Source organism: Eremothecium sinecaudum, chromosome II (genome assembly GCF_001548555.1).
Source record: "Eremothecium sinecaudum strain ATCC 58844 chromosome II, complete sequence".
Taxonomy (NCBI): domain Eukaryota; kingdom Fungi; phylum Ascomycota; class Saccharomycetes; order Saccharomycetales; family Saccharomycetaceae; genus Eremothecium; species Eremothecium sinecaudum.
The window spans coordinates 1,693,136-1,713,404 of NC_030893.1; the positions used below are offsets into that span (position 1 = coordinate 1,693,136).

General features: G+C 41.3%; 11 protein-coding genes across 11 annotated transcripts; 7 read left to right on the top strand and 4 right to left on the bottom strand.

The window, feature by feature from the left end:
• Window positions 1-24: 24 nt before the first annotated feature.
• On the bottom strand, window positions 25-2,379 carry AW171_hschr21090 (metallo-dependent hydrolase superfamily protein; the record flags this gene model as incomplete). Its single annotated transcript, XM_018130775.1, has 1 exon — window positions 25-2,379. The coding sequence occupies one exon, from the start codon at window positions 2,377-2,379 to the stop codon at window positions 25-27; it is 2,355 nt and encodes a 784-aa protein (XP_017986264.1).
• Window positions 2,380-3,768: 1,389 nt separating this feature from the next.
• On the top strand, window positions 3,769-4,668 carry AW171_hschr21091 (HBR368Wp; the record flags this gene model as incomplete). Its single annotated transcript, XM_018130776.1, has 1 exon — window positions 3,769-4,668. The coding sequence occupies one exon, from the start codon at window positions 3,769-3,771 to the stop codon at window positions 4,666-4,668; it is 900 nt and encodes a 299-aa protein (XP_017986265.1).
• A 74-nt stretch (window positions 4,669-4,742) lies between these two features.
• Window positions 4,743-6,077, top strand: TIM54 (Tim22-complex subunit TIM54; the record flags this gene model as incomplete). The annotated part of the gene is made up of 1 exon (XM_018130777.1): window positions 4,743-6,077. The coding sequence occupies one exon, from the start codon at window positions 4,743-4,745 to the stop codon at window positions 6,075-6,077; it is 1,335 nt and encodes a 444-aa protein (XP_017986266.1).
• Window positions 6,078-6,248: 171 nt separating this feature from the next.
• Window positions 6,249-7,178, top strand: PEP8 (retromer subunit PEP8; the record flags this gene model as incomplete). The annotated part of the gene is made up of 1 exon (XM_018130778.1): window positions 6,249-7,178. The coding sequence occupies one exon, from the start codon at window positions 6,249-6,251 to the stop codon at window positions 7,176-7,178; it is 930 nt and encodes a 309-aa protein (XP_017986267.1).
• Window positions 7,179-7,232: 54 nt separating this feature from the next.
• Window positions 7,233-8,132, bottom strand: AW171_hschr21094 (HBR371Cp; the record flags this gene model as incomplete). The annotated part of the gene is made up of 1 exon (XM_018130779.1): window positions 7,233-8,132. One exon carries the CDS (start codon window positions 8,130-8,132, stop codon window positions 7,233-7,235), a length of 900 nt encoding a protein of 299 aa, XP_017986268.1.
• Window positions 8,133-8,607: 475 nt separating this feature from the next.
• On the top strand, window positions 8,608-10,647 carry IRC8 (Irc8p; the record flags this gene model as incomplete). Its single annotated transcript, XM_018130780.1, has 1 exon — window positions 8,608-10,647. One exon carries the CDS (start codon window positions 8,608-8,610, stop codon window positions 10,645-10,647), a length of 2,040 nt encoding a protein of 679 aa, XP_017986269.1.
• Window positions 10,648-11,044: 397 nt separating this feature from the next.
• On the top strand, window positions 11,045-14,269 carry MTR4 (ATP-dependent RNA helicase MTR4; the record flags this gene model as incomplete). The annotated part of the gene is made up of 1 exon (XM_018130781.1): window positions 11,045-14,269. The coding sequence occupies one exon, from the start codon at window positions 11,045-11,047 to the stop codon at window positions 14,267-14,269; it is 3,225 nt and encodes a 1,074-aa protein (XP_017986270.1).
• Window positions 14,270-14,340: 71 nt separating this feature from the next.
• On the bottom strand, window positions 14,341-15,759 carry HSM3 (Hsm3p; the record flags this gene model as incomplete). Its single annotated transcript, XM_018130782.1, has 1 exon — window positions 14,341-15,759. One exon carries the CDS (start codon window positions 15,757-15,759, stop codon window positions 14,341-14,343), a length of 1,419 nt encoding a protein of 472 aa, XP_017986271.1.
• A 118-nt stretch (window positions 15,760-15,877) lies between these two features.
• On the top strand, window positions 15,878-17,149 carry CHM7 (phosphatidic acid-binding protein CHM7; the record flags this gene model as incomplete). Its single annotated transcript, XM_018130783.1, has 1 exon — window positions 15,878-17,149. The coding sequence occupies one exon, from the start codon at window positions 15,878-15,880 to the stop codon at window positions 17,147-17,149; it is 1,272 nt and encodes a 423-aa protein (XP_017986272.1).
• A 40-nt stretch (window positions 17,150-17,189) lies between these two features.
• On the bottom strand, window positions 17,190-18,389 carry AW171_hschr21099 (UBX domain-containing protein; the record flags this gene model as incomplete). Its single annotated transcript, XM_018130784.1, has 1 exon — window positions 17,190-18,389. One exon carries the CDS (start codon window positions 18,387-18,389, stop codon window positions 17,190-17,192), a length of 1,200 nt encoding a protein of 399 aa, XP_017986273.1.
• A 246-nt stretch (window positions 18,390-18,635) lies between these two features.
• CHK1 (serine/threonine protein kinase CHK1) lies at window positions 18,636-20,174 on the top strand (the record flags this gene model as incomplete). Its single annotated transcript, XM_018130785.1, has 1 exon — window positions 18,636-20,174. The coding sequence occupies one exon, from the start codon at window positions 18,636-18,638 to the stop codon at window positions 20,172-20,174; it is 1,539 nt and encodes a 512-aa protein (XP_017986274.1).
• Between the last annotated feature and the right edge of the window lie 95 nt (window positions 20,175-20,269).

Here is a 20,269-nt window from a genome sequence, read left to right on the forward strand (position 1 = left end):
TACGTACTGCCATCAGTGCATTGATTAATCATCTGGAAAAATGGGACAAGACAAACGAAAGCACTGCCATTCATTTTTTAAAGTTTCCATTCTATAATTTCTCCTAATTCTTGGAAGATTATGTTTTTCTCGAGTATCTGGCGCCTCATCATACCATATATCAACAAGGCCAAAAGAATCACGCATATAAGATGTTTTCTTTAGTTGTACCCCAATCCAATGTTTCTTGTAATATCCTTCAAAACTGCTGGCAAAAACGCTGTTGCGTACAAACTCTGATAAATCAGCTGCACTTAATAGATGAATACTCGCTGCAACACTATATTCTTCTGCAATGGGTTCCGATGTATAGGAATTATTGAACAAAACCATATTGCAGGACAAAACGACTCTAAATCCAACTTTATGCATTAAAATAAAGGGATTATCAGTGTACTTAGCTTCCTCTGGTATGGAAAGGTCCATATGATAACGTCGCTTTTCCACATTTTGTTTGTGCTGGATTTGTTGCATAACGAATGGTGAAAGTGGTGAGACGACGAGTGGAATTTGAAATAAATAATACAGGTAAGCTGGTACAGGCGCTCCGTACCACATTTGGTCCGCACGTAAAAGGCCACCGTGGCACAGGAGAAAATTGGCTAACAAACTCTCAAGTTGTTCTGTGATACCGATATCGTTGAATTGTGAAACCTTGGTGCTATCGCATTGGTAGTAACTTCTTAGGGAAATGGTGTTCTGTGACCTGGCATTTCTCAAATAGTTTACCTGTGCCAATTTCTGATAAATGTAGTACATATAGTACGCGACTGGAGGATTGTCCCCCCTGGCCCCCCATTTATCCGGTTTCGACCAGATATTACCAATTACTTGACTACTGTATTCATCATGCGGTTCAACCACGAGGTCAAGATGGCAAACTGTTGAGAGAAAAAACTGTAATTCAACGTTATCATAGGCATGGTCATCCGTAAGAGGATCAAAAACCGAATCCAAATACTCACCGAAGTTTTTAACATGACCTAGTTGGTACAACATGGGATAATCTCTCTTGATCCGGACGTTCCAACGGATACTATAGGAGACCAACTTCCACCTACACACCCAAGCAGCAAACTTGCTCCACCATGCACCTGACCGTTCAAAACGAAAATCAACGGATAACTGAGCAAGTTGATACTTATTTTGCTCGAGGTTCTCGATCACATATCTGATAATTAACTCAGCAAAGTATTCACCGTTGATATAATTGTCAAAGTCAAGAAACGTCTTCGCAATCAAATAAAACATAAAGTGCCGCTTGTTGCACTGGCCCTTCCCTGCCTCTGCTCCCAAGACCTCATGTTCAACCATAGAAGCTCGAGGCACACCTAATGTCTGGTACCAATCTAGGAATTCGTTAGCAACAGCTTTCAGTCCAATATTTGTATTGTCACGCTTGGATATATCAAGTTCATTACTACTAGTGTTGAAAAGACTTCTTAGCGTCACAGGATGGCCATCCTTGAGAACATACACCACACGATTTGGCTCAAGGTTAAGCTTATCCCAGATAAACTCATTCAGTTGTCTTTCAGAAACACACCCGCTCAATAACATATTGGTATCAATCTTCCTAATGTTATAGAAATCCCTATGTTTCACAGTTTTATTTTCCGTCTTCTCTGAGTTCGACTTGAGGTGTTGGAACAAATCAAACTTGTTATAGAGATATTCTAATTTCCTATAAGCGAAGTTCTGGAACTCACCTGAAGTTGCAACATCAGTCAAGGTACGAAAAGCGCGCATGAATTCTTCAAATTCTGGAATTGCAAGCGGTGTCTTGTCCACTTTCCGCGTTGTATGTTTTAAGAGTTTCTCCCGATACACATCCAAGTTGAAGGTCTTTCCAGTGTACAACAGAGGCTTCCTACTCTCCATCTGGTCAACTTCAACTTCCACTTCCATCAATTCATCTGACTCCTTAAGGTAATATGCTTTAAGGGTTTCACTTTTTGAAGGTCTATTGTGTTTTGTATCTTCAGTATTTATAGCAGACATTAACAAATCCCGATTATATTTCCAAAACTTAGGCAATGGCGTGGGGTAGAGGAACCATTTTTCCACGTCGAACTTTAAATTCGAGCCGTCGTCCTGTAGTGACTGTCTAATAAATCTCTCTCGAAGAGATCTTAAATCGTCGAGCGGAAAAACACGCATAATTTCGGAAGCAGACTCACCCAATAGATTACCTTCATAAAACTGCTTGTCGTACGCCGTTTTTAGCGGTATTACATTAAGGTCATCCAGTTTCAATAAGTTTTTGATTCGAGGTGCCTTGCCCTCTTTCCTTGGCTTTGCATTGTTAGACGCAGATTCGATAGTACTACCCAGAGCCATCTGTATTCTTAAAAAACTTCAGTATACACTTATATGCAGCATGCTAGCATTGAAGCCCAATACTCGTTACTTAGTTGTTTACTCATATGTCATAGATACCAACAGATTACCATTAACTTAAGAAATCGGAGATCGGCGACAGCACGTGACCGACATCTTCCCCGGACGCTGAACGATCTCAGGTGAGCAGCGAAACAGACATGACTCTGCTGAACGCTCTTCGCCCGAACATAATTGAGTCCCTGATTCTACTTGATCATCCAGGAGTCATCCATTCGACCTTCTCTGCAGATGCAGCGAAAAACAGCTGTGGCAGACTTTGCTACGCCGAAATAATACGTTTACAGAACTTAGCATCTGGGACAGTTAAACAATACGCCCGAGAAAAAGATTAGCAATTATAATCATAAATGTAAATCAAATATCGACAATAAGCCCGCTCTGCACCGAGACAATAGAATACGCTGATAAATAAGACGTAATTAGTACTAAATCAGACGTAAGGTAATTAGTACTGACCGCATTAGTACTGACCGTATTCTACAACCGGCCTGTACGAACTCCTGTAGGCCGCTTTAAGTGCGGCCGCTTCAGTACAACAGTCACACCGTAGTGGATAAAGGGTGCGCTTAACAGCAACAAGAATAATAGACTGCAGTTTATCGCGGTCTAAATAGCAACCAGTAATGGGAGTAATAAAGATCAGAGTGTGGTGTTCGAGGGACTAATTACATAAATTGAAAGTAATTAACAGCTATTGTCCGCCATTTCCTTAGGGATACAATCAGTCGGCAACGAAGCGTATTGTTAGTGTGGATTTATTACATAATCTTAGTTAATCCTCATTGTCAACCATAAACGTCCAGAGTCAGCTTAGAGAATAGTCAGGTATAGAATAGGAGGACTACTGAAGAAGGGCTAACTACGACCTAAAACCACAGTCAGAAAAGAAAGAATCCAAAGAATCAGGCATGCTACGCCCTTTGCCGTTTTCTCACTGTTTTTTAGCTTGATCCCTATATAGTTTCTCTAAGAAATGACGAGGGGCAGTTAAGTAATCCAAAATACAAACAACCCCGAAGAAGAAGACTCGAAGCAGGGGATTTTCTTTTTTATGTGGGTCTAAACAGTTATGACTGCCTTGTTATCTTGCGTGTTTCTATTCTCTGTAGAATAATATTCTAGTACATCGAACACAATAAGTGGGCTCCACTACTCCCTAGAACATACTTACGGTAGTAAAAACAATAGAGTAATAAAGCTAACCAAAGGAAATGATATTCCTTTGAAGGGAAACACATATAAAGAAGTGTAAATTCGATAAAACCTTACAGGTACTCTTCAGTAATCTATTTAACTTAAATTTTTATTTTTAACACTGATTGAGTAATGTCTGCAACTCGAAGAAGGGGACCTTGGTCCGTTGAGGAGGATAAAATTCTCTTGGATCTTCTTAATAAACATGGGGTTTTCAACTGGGTGAAAATTAGCTCACTCTTGAAGACCCGCTCTCCGAAACAATGCCGTGAGCGTTACCATCAAAATCTTAAGCCCTCGTTAAACAAAACCCCCATTTCGGAAGAGGAAGGCGAACTTATCCAGGAACTCGTCTCCAAGATAGGCAAGAAGTGGGCCGAAATATCCCGTGTTCTTAACAATGGAAGATCGGACAACGCGATCAAAAACTGGTGGAATGGGGGTTCCAATAAGCGTAAGCGTGTTGCTAAGAATGGGTCTCCACGTCCTACGCTCCGTACTCGCCATCGGTTGTCTACGATCGTCCCACCTGTACCTGTAACTCCTATGATGCGCAGACAGACCCTTCCCTCTCTCCATAATCTTGCACAAGTCAGTGCGCTAACCAGTGCACGTGCATCCATGGATGCTGGATCTTATGAGCCTAGAAAAGAGAGTGTTCGGCAATTTGTATGGTATTCAGCTCCGGAACTGCCACCTCTTCGGAACGCTTCAGACGCTGTTCCAAGGTTGCCTACCTTGTTACCTCCACAGTACGTCCAGCCACCACCAAGAACCCCACAGGTTGCTCCTTCACTGGCTCGTGTTGATAATAGCCCAGACAGAACTATCATGAAGTCTGCAGATGGCGCTTCCCCACGCGAATCACTTTATGACGACAATGAGCGCTCCGCACTATGTAAGCTAGATCATCTCCTAAACAAAGACGCAGGATCGTCTCATAAAGCACCATACGCTGCCATTTCACACATCTCGAATGTGGCAACCATATCTGCAATTAGACATAAGGGAAACCGTGCCATTAGTGGTTGAATTGGTCGTATATATCGTATATATTATGTATTATTAAATGTGAGTCTCGTATTGAATGATTTGATTTTACTACGATGTCGAAGACCTTTCCAGACCATCACCGGTTAATATCCTTAACTGTGCGCTGTAATAAAGTCATAGGCGAGGTATCTGAGCCGTATAAGAGAAGGTTTTTAATGTCTCAGAAGGATAAGAAACCGGGGTTTTCAAACCCCGCTTTACGTGCGATGGGTATCCCAACCATTCGCCTGCCTAGCAGGAATTGGTGCATTTTCTGGTCAGTACTGGCATTTGGTATTGGAGGAGTAGCATATGACAAGTACGCTCAACGGAAAATCCGTGCTCACTATATCTCTATGATACAGGATCGCACGCAGGAGGCACAAGATGTATACCTAAAATCAAGAAAACTTACCGTTTTTATTGCTCCTCCGCCAAGTGATTTCCTTGAAAATTCTATGAAAGTGTGGCGGCGTCATATTAAGCCGGTGCTGTTCCACGCGGGGCTTGATTATGATGTTTTTACTGAAGAACGCCAAGGCTTGATTCGCTATGAAGTTGCCGAGCGCATCCGGAAACTCCGGAAAGATCTTTTGGAGACAAATGCGAAACTTGTCCAAGCTGAGGAAGATGCACGGTGGATAAACCGTGTGCGTGCGTGGTGGTCCCCTAAGGAGCGCCTGACTGAAGAGGAGATTGAGGCTTTGAAGGAGAAGAAATGGCGTGACGAATTTTCTTATAATCAAGTGCTAGGTGTATACTATAAGAATACCAATTCGGATTCGAAATCCAGTATAAGCGAGGATACAATGGTAAATGATGCGTCATTGGCCGGTGGTGTTATCTGTATTGGCAGGGGAGCTTACAAGGAATATGTGTCTGGAGTCATGGAAGGTGTGCTAGGGCCCTTGGATCCACCGCCAAAGGTTGAAGATGAATTACCCAAAACTGAAAGTGAACCAGAGAGCGATCCCGAAAATGATTCTAAAAAAGGACCGCCTCCCCCATACATCACTCCTGAACAGTATCCAAAAGCACCTTTCCCCCAGGAGCTTACTGATAACATTGTCAGAGATCCTGAGACCAAAATTCCTGCTATATTCCAGCAACCATTGCTTGTAGTTCGCTTACCAGGCATATCAGGATTCACTCAAATACCCAAAAGAATATATCGCTTTTACACCGCAAGATATTACGCAGAGGAGTGCTATAAAGCTGCAATGGCCATGGTTTTACAGCATAGTAGGCCCTTTAATCCAGAGACTGATCTTCAGTTAGCATATGACGAAGAAATCTACTGGCCTAAGGCGTGGGTTAAACGTGGAGAAGAAAAAGGAAGTCTTTGGGTTCAAAATGTAGTTGGAGACAACCGAGTATTATCAAGAATGCATATAGTGGAGCCAAAGTAGTTCTAAACACCTGTAACATCATAATTCGGCATTACACGGTATAAGCTGTAAATAATCAACCATCACTGTTTACGATAATTAATTACACTCATCAGAGATCCCTTTTTACGCCTCTTTTATGACTTGTAACATGTACTCTTTACTGAAAGCCATATATGGTCCAAGAGCTCTATGAGTATATTCTTTAAGTCCCCAATTGATATCGAAATCCTTTTCGATGGGCAGGAGTCCCGGAAACATGTAGAAATTCCAACTGTCTCTTCAAAATCTAAAACATTAAAGGAGCGGTTCCCCTTATATGAGGATGGAGAGAGTATCAGTGGTATAGTGACACTCCGTGTGAAAGAAGGAAAGAAGGTTGAACATCTGGGTATCAAAGTTAGCCTGATTGGTTCAGTAGAAACGAGGAAATCAAGCAGCGAAGCCAAAAAACGGACTATTGATGCTTTCCTATCATTAAGCGCAGACCTATGTCACGCTGGTGAACTAGTCCATTCTCAGAGTTACCCGTTTCATTTTAAAGATGTTGAGAAAAGGTACGAGAGTTATAGGGGTAAAAACATTGAAGTTATGTACTATGTTAAGGTGACGGTGCTGCGAAGATCAACAGACATTGTGAAGTTAAAAAAATTCTGGTGTTATTTATACAATTCAGCACCCCTTATTCACACAACTGGCTCTGGAGATGATAGTAAGCCTGTGAAACTTGATATTGGCATTGAAAACTGTCTACACATCGAGTTTGAGTACTCTAAGTCTCAGTATTCATTAAAAGATGTTATAATGGGTCGCATATACTTCCTGCTGACACGACTTAAGGTGAAACATATGGAGATTAGCCTTATCAAGAGAGAAACCTGCGGTCACGAGCCGAATCAGCTCAGCGATACTACTTCTATTCGCTACGAAATTATGGACGGTTCCCCAGTTAAAAGCGAGACTATTCCCATCCGATTGTTCCTCGGTGGTTACGACCTTACACCGAACATCACCTCCAACTACTTCAGTGTCAAGAACTACCTCAGCTTAGTGATAATTGATGAGGATAGTCGACGTTACTTCAAACAAACAGAAATTGTGCTTTACAGGACACTAAATTAGACAGGGATTAATACGTAGCAGCCTCTAAAGAACAAAAGCTTTACAGTACATATTTTACAAATGCTCACCCCAGAACCTGTGGCAAAGCCTTCTAGTCCGGTCGTGAATCGTCCTATCGCACTTGTATTGAAAGATAGGGTCCTTACTGACGTCCACAACGCTCGCTCGCTGCTCAGGATCTGGGTTTAATAGTCGACGACATATCTCATCGTGTTCATAGTTATCAAGAAGTCCAGATTCTAAGTAAGCTGTATACTGCGTGTCTGATTCCCGCGCACTCTTCCACGGAAATTTTAAAATCTTCTTATTGTTGAATAATAGGTACATTATGATCCCTAAAGACCACGAATCTGCGGGAAATCCCTCATACGATATTTTAGACAGAACTTCAGGTGCCATAAGCATCTCGCTACCACCAAGTCCATAGCACACGCTTTGCTTGTCTTTCAGCTGAACCGCGTGCCCGAAGTCTATGATCTTGACCAAGTGGCAGTCAGCGGCCAGCATAACATTCTCTAGCTTCAGGTCTCTATGGACAACTCGTTTTTCGTGCAAGTAAGAAACACCCTGGATCAATTGGCTAACGAAGCACTTACGCTCGTCTTCACTAGGCTTCATCTCCAGTCTCATCACATCATACGCAACAAATGGCAAATACTCCAATTCTAGCGTATAGTCAGACAGGCTGAACCCCAGAACGCGAAGTACGTTGTCATTATCAAGACTACTCAGGATCCCATACTCACGGTTTAGCATGACCTTGAGTTCATCTGCATGGTGCTTTTCCGATTCGAATTTTTTCAGCCTTTTGACACTGTACAGCTTACCATTTTTATTGAACAACTCCACACTGCAAGTACTACCATCACCAATGACTGCAACAAATTTTCGGTTACTTATCACCCCACGCAATGAGAATCTTTTTCTGTCTAACTTACAATTGTTAAATCCCATTTCTGCTATAATAATTTAAACCGCGGCATTCCCGTTTACCTACACCAAATTTACAATCTTCATTCACCCAATATTTGCCTCTTTAGTACTCTTAAGCCATACAAGACTTTCCGCCGACACTTAATCCTTAAAGTAATTTCGGGTACGCGCATTTTGGTTTAGCCTACAGGAGTCTCCAGCTAATTACCTATGTTCATCTCTTGTTAAGCCAGAATAGAATGCAGAGACACGGAGAGTTACCCGGCCAGGAGCGCGCCAGTTTGAACAAGCGTCAGTGCTTTCCGAATCGGGTAACTTGTAAACAGGTTAACCGTATGATGCTCAGGATGTTGTGTGTAACTCATGTTGGCGATTAAGTCTAAGTGTCCATTTGTAATATGGATTGCCAATGCTGACTATATTTGGGCTATATGGTACTTAAGAGCACTGTTTTGCTTTGCGGATGCGTGCACTTGAGGTAAAGAACTAAGATACTATGAGGACTGAAATAATACTACGCAGACTGAGCCTGGCGACAGGGTCTTTGATGGCTCTGACTATGGGTATACTGTCACTATGTGTACTATATTTCACCGGCATGCACCTGGGATGGATCAACAGGGAGTTGCTAATTGTGCTTGCGGTGGTATGTTTTGTTAGTACTGGATGCGAACTGATACTGCTCATACGGAGCTGGTGGCAGCTACTGGTACCGAATGTTCTGCTAGTAACGGGTGCTACGGTTTACATGGTGAACTTTCTGGATAGGGCCCTTGGAAATAACGTGCATTTAAGGGACGAAAAACTGTTAATTATACATTTTGTGATGCTCGTTCTGGTGATATTTGTTAGCGGAGTCGTGATAGGGACGGTGCTAATTACGAACATAAGGAAGGAAGTGGTTGGAAAAACTGGAGGTGATTTGGAGAGAGATCAGCATCATCTCAAGATTGTGGGGGAGGCTGAGGAAAAGATCCTCGGGATGAAATTTTCTTCCCTGACATTGACGCCTGAGCTGGACCTTTTACAGCAGATGCAGGAAAAGAACTGGATGAATGAGTGTGTTACGATCACCTATGGAAAGGGCGAATTGGGATCCACACCTTCCATGAGCAAGGACGCTATGGCGTTAACGAGACCAGGCGTCGACCGTCGGGTCAGTTCTGCTTCCAATGCAAGCATTCGCTCGTGCAAGCGCTCCGCAGCTGTGACTGCGCCCGTCGTGAAAAATCGTGTTATAAATAGGCTACAGAATCGCTTGTCATCCATGTGGGTTTCAAAGAAAACAGCGCCTCATGTTCCTAAAGGCAAGGACATTGAAGCGCGGTACGTAACTCGTCTTTCTATGATCCCAAACACACCCAAGACTACTGCTGCGCAATCAATAAAATCCTTCGACTTTACGGACAGCGTGTGTTCTCACTCAATACCTGTCAGTATCGCTAAAGGGGAAATGAGATCTGACGAAAGTTGCTTAAATACCTCTAACATTAGCCAACAAAAGAACGAGGAGGATCGCTACAGTGATCTCTTGATACTGCCTGGCATGAGGCCTGATGACTCTTCATCCTACGAAATGATAGACGCGGAAGCAACAACTAATTTAGAAGATATACATCAAGATCTGCATTTATCCGAGAAACAGGAGCCCGTTAAACAACTACGAGTTACGACTAATATTAACCTGGACAATTGGAATGGAGTGCAGGGACCATATACGGAAGCTGGTAATTCCATGCATGAAAACAAGACCGGTGACTATGCACTAGACCTATCATACCAAAACCCACCGGTCAAACCAAAAGGACTCTCTAGCCCTGCATTAAAATTCTGCAAATTTAGCTTCCCCAATAATTCAACGGTAAACTCCACGGCGTCAATTAAATCCTTAGAAATAGACACTGACCCAATGGAGCTACCTTCTTTCACTGAGGACGGGACTGTTGTTGCAATTTTAGACAAGGCACTTTATAATACCCAGCACGAAAACGATGTCATAATGCAATGTCTGCAACAAAGCTCTTCAGCACTCGACTACGGATTAGGGGTTGATATGAATCAAAGACACTCACCTTCAAAATCGAACTACTCAACCTACAGCAGTAAATCCCGCAGAAAATCAGCTATACACTGCAATTGCAACACCAGCCACTCTAGGTCAAATTCAGTATACTCAGTGTATAACCCTTCTAGTGTCATGCAAAGGGCTTCAAACCAATCTTCTCCTATAAAGTCCATTAAGCCGCCGAAACTCGTTCGGAACTTAAGCCACAAGCTTTCGAAATCAGTACTAAATCCTAAAAGGGACGGAAAGGATACTACAGATTCCGCGATAGAAACCCCTGATAGGTTAGTCGATTTCAGCTATGTCCAGCATCTACAGCATAAACATTCGCCATCAAGGTCTATAAACACCTTCTGCAATTTTCATAGACGAGGAAGCAGCACTGTACAATATCCAGAACTCTCTACGCTGTCCGGCCTTCAAACTACTGAAACTAATAATGAACTCTACAGGGAAACAGCACATGCTTAATCATAGCACCAGGGCAGGCACTAATGGTATTTTTATTTTACTGTAACTCAAACACAGTTAAACAGTAATAGTTTTAAGCATTTTTTACGCATTAAGATGATTTAAGGTATCTAAACTATCTAAGTAAGATAATTGAACATTTTACACCAATATTAGCCCCGAACAAGCGCCTGATGACTACTTATGACTTACGCCTAGGGGTACTAACGTGATACGTCGTTCACATAAGAGGTCCAAATATCACGTTAAACGAAGTGCAAATTTTTCGATATTAAAAAGCAATTCACTAAGTAGTTCGCATTAGTCCTGGATGAGATGAGCTTAAGGTTTATGCATACATAGGACGCCACTACACATTATCCTGAGACATAATAAATCACTAGAATCAACCATCATAATGGATGAAGATTTATTTGCGGTTTTCAGTGAAGCTCCTGCAGAACTTCCTGACAATGGCGATGAAGAGGTAAAGAATAAGGAAGATAACCGTACAATTGAAACCCCAAAGCACCATCTATCTGATAATGAGGAGGTCAATGGTACATCAGAGTCAAGTAATCGTAATTCTGCCAAGAACAAGAAGGCCAAGAAGGACAAGAAGATAATTGATGAAAAGAAAAAGTCCGATGTTGTACCTGTTGTTGCAGATTCATTTGAACAAGAGGCATCGAGAGAAGTTGCTGCGTCCACTGGACTGGCTGCGGGCGATAGCTTGCAAGTTGATGAAAACGGGAAGATGAAGTTAAGACATCAAGTCAGGCATCAGGTTGCACTTCCACAGGATTTTGCGTATAAGCCGATTGGAGAACATAAAAGAGTAAATGAGGCGTTGACATACCCATTTGTACTAGATCCTTTCCAGGACACTGCTATTTCCTGTATTGATAGAGGCGAGTCTGTCCTGGTTTCTGCACATACTTCTGCAGGTAAAACCGTTGTTGCAGAGTACGCAATTGCCCAGTCGCTGAGGGACAAGCAGAGAGTTATATATACGTCTCCCATCAAGGCATTATCGAACCAGAAATATAGAGAAATCTTGGCGAAATTCGGTGATGTTGGTCTAATGACTGGTGATATTACAATTAACCCCGATGCAGGATGTTTGGTTATGACTACTGAAATTCTACGGAGTATGCTGTATAGGGGTAGTGAAGTCATGAGAGAAGTTGCTTGGGTTATTTTTGATGAAGTGCATTACATGAGAGATAAAGAGCGTGGTGTGGTATGGGAAGAAACTATTATTCTGCTCCCCGACAAGGTGAAATATGTGTTTTTATCCGCCACTATTCCCAATTCGATGGAGTTTGCTGAGTGGATATGTAAAATCCATTCGCAACCGTGCCACATTGTCTATACTGACTTCAGGCCTACGCCATTACAGCACTATCTATTCCCTGCTTATGGAGATGGTATACATCTAGTTGTGGATGAGAAAGGTACCTTCAGGGAAGAAAACTTCCAAAAGGCAATGTCTACGATTAGCAACCTTGCTGGTGATGATCCAAACTCAATTAATTCTAAGTCTAAGAAGGGACAAACTTTCAAAGGTGGTGCTAACAGGGGAGATTCTAAAGGAGATATCTACAAGATTGTGAAAATGATTTGGAAGAAGAAATATAACCCAGTTATTGTGTTCTCGTTCTCCAAGCGTGACTGTGAAGAGCTTGCTCTGAAAATGTCGAAGTTAGATTTTAACTCTGAAGATGAAAAGGAAGCCCTAGGTAAGATTTTTAATAATGCTATTGATTTATTACCTGAAGCAGACCGTGAACTGCCACAGATCCGGCATATCTTGCCATTGCTTAGAAGAGGTATTGGCATTCACCATTCAGGCCTACTGCCAATTTTAAAGGAAGTTATTGAAATTTTATTCCAAGAAGGTTTCCTTAAGGTCCTGTTTGCGACTGAAACATTTTCTATCGGTTTGAATATGCCTGCTAAGACAGTTGTTTTCACTAGTGTCAGAAAATGGGATGGTAAACAATTCCGTTGGGTTTCCGGTGGTGAGTATATCCAGATGTCCGGACGTGCGGGTCGTCGTGGTTTAGATGACCGTGGTATTGTTATCATGATGATAGATGAGAAGATGGAGCCCCAAGTTGCTAAAGGTATGGTGAAAGGTCAAGCTGATAGGTTGGACTCAGCTTTCCATTTGGGTTACAACATGATATTAAATCTTATGAGAGTCGAGGGTATTTCACCTGAGTTTATGCTAGAGCATTCGTTTTATCAATTTCAAAATATTACTTCCGTTCCAGTAATGGAGAAGAAATTGGTAGAATTGGATAATAGGGCGAAAGAAATCCACGTTGATGATGAATCCAATGTAAAGGACTACTACGATATTAGACAGGCCCTTGACGGATATAACGAAGACGTCAGAAAAGTTATTACACATCCTGGCAATGTGTTAAGTTTCTTGCAACCGGGCAGACTGGTGAAAGTTAAAGTTGATGGCAGACACGATTTCCAATGGGCAGCAGTTGTAGACTTTGCTAAGAGAGTGAACAAACGTGACCCATCAGTTGTATATGCTGATCATCAATCTTACATTGTCAATGTCATTGTTAACAACATGTATGCTCATTCTCCTATTAATCTTCTAAAACCATTTAACCCTGATTTGCTGGAGGGAATAAGGCCTGCTATGGAAGGCGAGAAGACAATATCTGCATTAATCCCCATCACGTTGGATTCTATTCAAAATTTGGGTAATTTGAGAATCTTTATGCCATCTGATATTAAATCTGACAGCCAGAAAGAAGTTGTTGGCAAAACCCTGAAAGAAGTTCAGCGTAGGTTCCCAAAGGGCATCCCATCCATTGATCCTGTGAAGAATATGAAAATAGTAGATGAAGACTTTACGAGATTGTTGAAGAAGATAGATATTCTAGAAGCCAAAATGAATTCTAACCCTATTGCTAAGTCGGTTAGGCTGCAAGAATTGTATGAGAAATACAGCGAAAAGGTTGCAATTGCAGAAGAAATCAAACAACTGAATACCAAAATCGGCGAGGCCCGGGCAGTCATTCAATTAGATGATCTTCGTCGTCGTAAGAGAGTTCTACGTCGTCTAGGTTTCTGTTCTTCTATGGACATTATAGAATTGAAGGGCAGAGTTGCTTGTGAAATCTCTTCCGGTGATGAATTATTGCTAACGGAATTGATTTTCAACGGTAACTTCAACGACTTAACCCCTGAACAATCAGCAGCTTTGTTATCTTGTTTTGCTTTCCAGGAACGTTGTAAAGAAGCTCCAAGATTAAAGCCAGAACTTGCAGAACCATTAAAGGGCATGCGTGAGATAGCTTCTAAAATTGCTAAGATAATGAAGGATTCTAAGATAGAGGTTGTTGAAAAAGACTATGTTGAGAGCTTCAGGCACGAATTAATGGAGGTAGTCTACGAATGGTGCAAGGGAGCTAGCTTTACCCAAATTTGTAAGATGACAGACGTTTATGAAGGTTCCCTCATCAGAATGTTTAAAAGATTGGAGGAACTTATTAAAGAATTAATTGACGTTTCTAACACGATTGGTAATGCAACACTAAAGGAAAAGATGGAAAGTGCGATGAACTTAATTCATAGAGATATTGTGTCTGCTGGTTCATTATACTTGTGAGCCAAATCTGTAAAAAAACAACGTGTAACTGTATATTATGTATGATAGAGTTTTACTTAGAAGAACTAAAATTATTGAGAATACATGCTTGCAACCTTTGTAGTGGGCACAGAAGTTTTACCTAAGCACATGTTGGTGTATTCTGCTGTCAGTGGTTCGTACCAAACATTGAGAACAGCGGCACTACATTTCAACAGATTCTCAAAAACCTTTTTGCGTACCTCCAATGTGTGTGGTTCCGTTACGGGTCCATTCTCGTTCGTAATTAAGTTGGACATAACCTTGGGAAGATCTTGAAGTAAATATTCAGTCGCGTAGTTGTATAAGGTCAAATGCTCCAAGAGGAGCATCTGCTCTGAATAATGCATTGACAAAATTGCAGTAGAAGAAATGTTTGGTTTTACCAGTTCAAAAGCTGATTCACAGCTCAAGACATTCTTTATAACCTGCAATTGAGAGGGCCGCACAACCACATATGTTTTGAGAAGTTCTGGATAGAAATTCACGAAGTATGCAGGGTTAATAGTTGCTAGCAGCTGAAGTAGGTCTGTATTTTCTGCACTTATGTGCACATACATAAGATCCAGGTCATGGAACACTTCTATATCGTCCAGGTAAGATACCGTCTTGAAAAGCTGAAATAAGTAAGCACTGGCAAAGTTGTGGACTTCGGCATATTTCTCCTTGTTCTGGTAAATACACCCGAAGACTTTCATATTTGGGAGTAGATAAGGCAATGCCCAATGCTTAAGGCCCGTATTACAGTTTATTTGGTTTGAAAACATCAAGAGAAACTGATGGTACTTGGTAATATTGATAAATAAAAAAATGTCCTTGTATAACGACAGTTTGATTTCATCTTCGGTAAGAATGAACAGGTCCTTTAGGAACTCAGAGTAGTCTATGTTCTGAAACAAAATAGAAAGCAATTCTAGGAATCTAGAAAATAATATAGCGTCATTAGTTTCTCGCATCTGCTTCAGTAAAGGATAATTGTTCTCCAATATACGTCGCCGTATTAGTTTATTCCCACAAAGGCTTTGGAATACCTTTTCGATTGAGGTAACAGCGCTGGACTTCTCACTGAAATACAAATGTAACATAACGTCAACTATTCTTGTTGTAGCAAAGATATCTTTTGGATAAGAAACGCTAACCACTTTACACGCGCATTGTATTAACGGTATAATATCACTCTCTAGCGCTTTAATAAGATCATCCACAGTGAAGACTTGAAGTACATCTTCAAAAGAAGAGATTCTTACAATAGAATCCAGCAACGATATTAAAGCCGTGTAATTTAACCTATCGTCACTAGCTCCCAACAAAGCATCCTTTATCGCAGTCATTGAGCGTTTAAAATCAACTTCACTAGAAGACGCCGAGATTAAGCTCAGCTGAGCAGACTCAATCAAGGTATTCAGCTCAGCTATATTTCGATCAGTAAGGTCTTGCAGAGGCTGCCCTAGTCCAGTAATAAGGTCCTCCATCTTTGGTTTTGGCTAAATATTCTTGTAATTGTCTTTTCGATGTAAGGGTTAGTAAAAGTTGAAGTTTTGCTGTCAGCATCGCTTAACAACCTCATGCGTAAAAGACCAACATAAACAAATGTTGCCTAGTTCTCGGATTCAATCGCTGTATTCTGACTTCAGAAATCTAATAGAACTAAATCCGGATGGTTATAGAGCCAATGTTAACGTTTGGAAGGACTATCTTATGAATACTGTATGGAAGGATGATGTAGTGATAAGGGGAGGTAGCATCCTTCTTCGAAAGTTAACAATAAACACCCATGGACCTCCAAAGAGTATTGATGTTGTGATAGACCAGCTTATATCTGAAGAAAGGATACTTCCTAGGGAGTTATTTCAACGTGGGAACGAATTGACATGGTCTTTATGGCTTAAACAGTCACTTACTGGACTTGTAATGGATACTTCATATAGAAGTCGAGCCAATAATGATGCCAAATATCTAAGAGAAGATGACTATGTGAATATGGATAACCTCAAAAGGGTATATAATAACGTTTACAAGGTTTTGGAGGAAAATGTTATGTCCAAAGCTACTAGATATACTGATCTGGTATTTAGAAAGCAGGAATTGTACGATCTGCTGAAGGAAGCAATTGAAGGTAAAGAAGCCTATGATGTCTTGCTGGTTTATATGCAAAAATACGAGCGTATTGTACTTGTGGGACCAGATATTGTAAAGGTGGTGGATCCTTATGTCAAATCTCTGGTGAAGAATTTCGCTTCAGATACGATAACAGAGGACGATGAGAACATAGCAGAACTATGCAATGCTCTCAATCGGCTTGAGAAACACAGCGAGAGCCTAACTGCACATATTAAGGATACTACTAAACTTCTAAAGGGCTCCATAAATGCTGACGCGTCCAAAGAAGTTCAGAAAAGATACCTGAAGATGAAACGTCTTGCGGAATCAAACTTAGGTCGTGTTCTAACACAGCTCTCAAACCTAATGACCATCAAAGATCATATAGATAAGAGTGTTGACAATATACACTTGGCTGCAGCTCTTAAGGGTTCAGTACTAACACTAGAATCCATCAATGCACAAATTGGCACCGTAGATGAAGTAGAAAAACTACTCGACAGGATTGACGATGAGGCCGCGGAAGTAGATAAGTTGAACACCCTACTATCGACCTCCACACCAGTTGACGAAGATGAATTGGATAAGGAGTTGGCCCAGATGGAGACCGATATGAAGAATGAACAGCAGCAAGAGAATAAATTACTAAACAAACTATCTAAGCTAGAGGTAAATGATCTTGAGAATCCTAAGCCTAAAGTTGCTAGCCCTGTTAAAAAGGATGAAAAGAGGCGGGAAGAAGCAAACTTTGTTATGATTTAAGTTGCAGCCTTTCCTGAAATAACCATGCAAGTTCACTTTATTACGTATCTTTAAAATTTAACGCATTTCTATTGTACGACGAAGACTCACAGTCCTGCTCTCTTCTTCTCCTAGCCTCGGGACTCTGCATTTCTACAGACTCAGGCCTAGATGGTATACTGATATCGGAATTATTCCTATCATAGTGATTCAACAAGGGCGTCCTCGCTGCAGAAGCGTATCTTGAAGACATAGGTGAAGATGGCTCATTATGAGGATTTTCCGGGCTTGGGGACTGTTCCGTCTCCGACTTGGCCCCATTACCATACCACCAAGAAGTAAAAGTTCTCAACGCAGAAGCAAGGATACCTGTTCCCTGAACATCTCTGACATTTTTCACCTTATCATCCTGCACTGGTTTCAAGATAAGCGCTGATCTAGGGGTTAACTCTAACTCCTTCAAAGTCATCATTTCTTGCGAATCTGTGAATGTCTCTCTCAAGAAGCTTCTGTAGAACTGGTAAGGGTGTTGTCCATCATTTCTATGTAGGTCTACCCATAACCGAACAGCGTTCAACGTGTCTACTGGCCTAAATTCATGCTTAAGAGATACTCCATTTGTCAGTCTAATCAATAGCATACAGCTGTCAGCGGTTTCCGAAGCCCGTATAGCCTTACCGGCATCTATTTTGTCATTCACCTTCTTCTGAAGCGACTGCATCTTCAACGACGTCCTTTCCCTATTATCGGCTTCTAGGAGTTTAAATACTCGGTTTTTCTCCTCAACTTCAAAAGCACGTTGTTTTAAAACCTCCTCCTGGTATTTCCTACACGCATCGCCATCATCTTCCCCTTCTCCCCCACTTGTCTGTTTGACCGGCATATTTGTACCCTTCCCAACAGCAATTTTAAACCGGTCTCCAAAACTTTCCATACAGTCTTCCCCGCGGAAAATATCAACAACCTGCCCTTGTTTTAAACAATATACACTTGGGCTATCTGCATCCGGGAACATCTCTTTGAACTGTCTATACTCCTCGCTACCTATAACTACCTTTAGCCAAACACAATCATCTTTCGTAAACTCATTAAATATTGGAAGTAGCCAACGCTTCAACCATTCATCATCATTACCACATGCAATATAAGTCACAAGTACCTTATCCTCTTGTAAACATTTTTGCACTGATTCGTTTACCGATCTAATAAACCAGGTATCCAATACCGAAAAAGAAGGGCTGCTTACAGCTTCAACGCTCATTTTAGTCTTATATAGTAAATGACCCTATCAGATTGATTCAGAGACCTTATGAGTACTATTAAACCCTTATTTAACCTGTTATTGTGTATATATGTCGTTTGCTTTTGGTTCACCCCCTTTAGTTTGAATCCTAGAATTGATATTTTTGGGACCTCTGAAGCTTTAATTCTTTGAACATATTTTAAAATGAGGTAAACATGACATAGAAAGGCTTTTACAAGCCTTAAGAGGTCTTATATAGTTGATATGAACTTTTCTCAGTTTGCACCAATTCCTCAGATCAAATCCCTTGACTTAGGTGAGACAATCGGCCAAGGAACATTCGGATTTGTGAAATCTGCTGCTTTGAAAGGCGATGACAAGGTTATAATAGCTGTTAAATTCGTTCATATTGCTACCTCTAGAGCCAATGGAATGACTGACGATGATATTACTAGAGAGGCGGTGATTCATTCCAAGTGTTCGAAGAATAGGAATGTTCTACGGGTAATTGACTGTGATATTTCGAAAGATTATCTATGGATTGCTATGGAAATGGCGGATGGCGGCGATTTGTTTGATAAGATTGAGCCTGATGTTGGTGTTGATGCGGATGTTGCTCAGTTCTACTATCAACAACTTGTCCGGGCTGTGGAGTACTTGCATGTTGAGTGTGGAGTAGCTCATCGCGATATCAAGCCCGAGAATATACTCCTAGACCGGGAAGGCAATTTGAAGGTAGCAGATTTTGGATTGGCTTCTCAGTTTAGGCGGAAGGATGGAACTAAGCGGGTAAGCAGGGATAAGAGAGGGAGTCCGCCATATATGGCCCCGGAGATTATATATTCTGACGGTTATTATGCGGACGATACAGACATATGGTCAATAGGTGTGCTTCTATTTGTGCTTTTGACCGGAGAGACACCGTGGAGCTTGCCAAGCGAGGAGGACGATTACTTTAGGCAGTTCTTGATGGATGGGGGGAATTCAAATAATGGGCCTTGGGCCAAGATAAATTTAGTTGAATTGAACCTGCTGCGCAAGATTCTGCAGCCGAATCCAAGGAAAAGGGCAAAGCTAGATCAATTGAGACAACATCCATGGTTTAAGAATCGTGTTGCATTTGCAAATGAAGATGGGGTATGCACTGACCCTGAATTGCTTGCGAAGAAGCTCCTTTGTAACATGAAGGTTTCTCTGTCTGACGACGATTACATTTCTTCTACTCAAGAGCCGTTATATAACGAGCCAGTTCAGAAATTCATGGCGACACAACCGGTAGCGAATGAGCTGGCTTATTTGCAGCATGATTCGCTTCATAATGGAGGGCATGCGTTTTCTCAGAAGAGTTTTACTCAGAATACTGCGGCTAAAGATGTCAGTTTAAACAGTAAATATCTCGGTCTTGCTATGTTGCAGTTCCAAGACTCTTCATTACACTTACCCACTCTGAATTTTAATCCTAATAAGTTGACGAAGTTCTTTTCCATGGAAGATATCTCTATCATCCTGCCGTTGCTAGAGTCAGCCCTTCACCAATCAGGTGTTCCAGTAAAGCCTGATTTGTACAAAACCTTCACGGACCTGCGCCAAGTATTGGGAGACGATAACGTTTACCCTCTAAGCATTGATATCAAGGCTCGAGACAGAAAGGGCTGGACATTGTCGGGTACTATTTGTATTATTGAAACGGCGGAGAAGATGAAAGTAATTAGCTTTGGAAGAAGGAATGGAGACCCGCTAGAATGGCGTAGACTGTTTAAGAGAATTACTATAATTTGCAGGGCTATAGTTTATACCCAGTGAAAATCCTAATACCATCATACTATTTCAATTAATCTATCAACATGTATATATTATAATTATCAACATGTATATTATAGGAAGTTAAGAAAACCTCT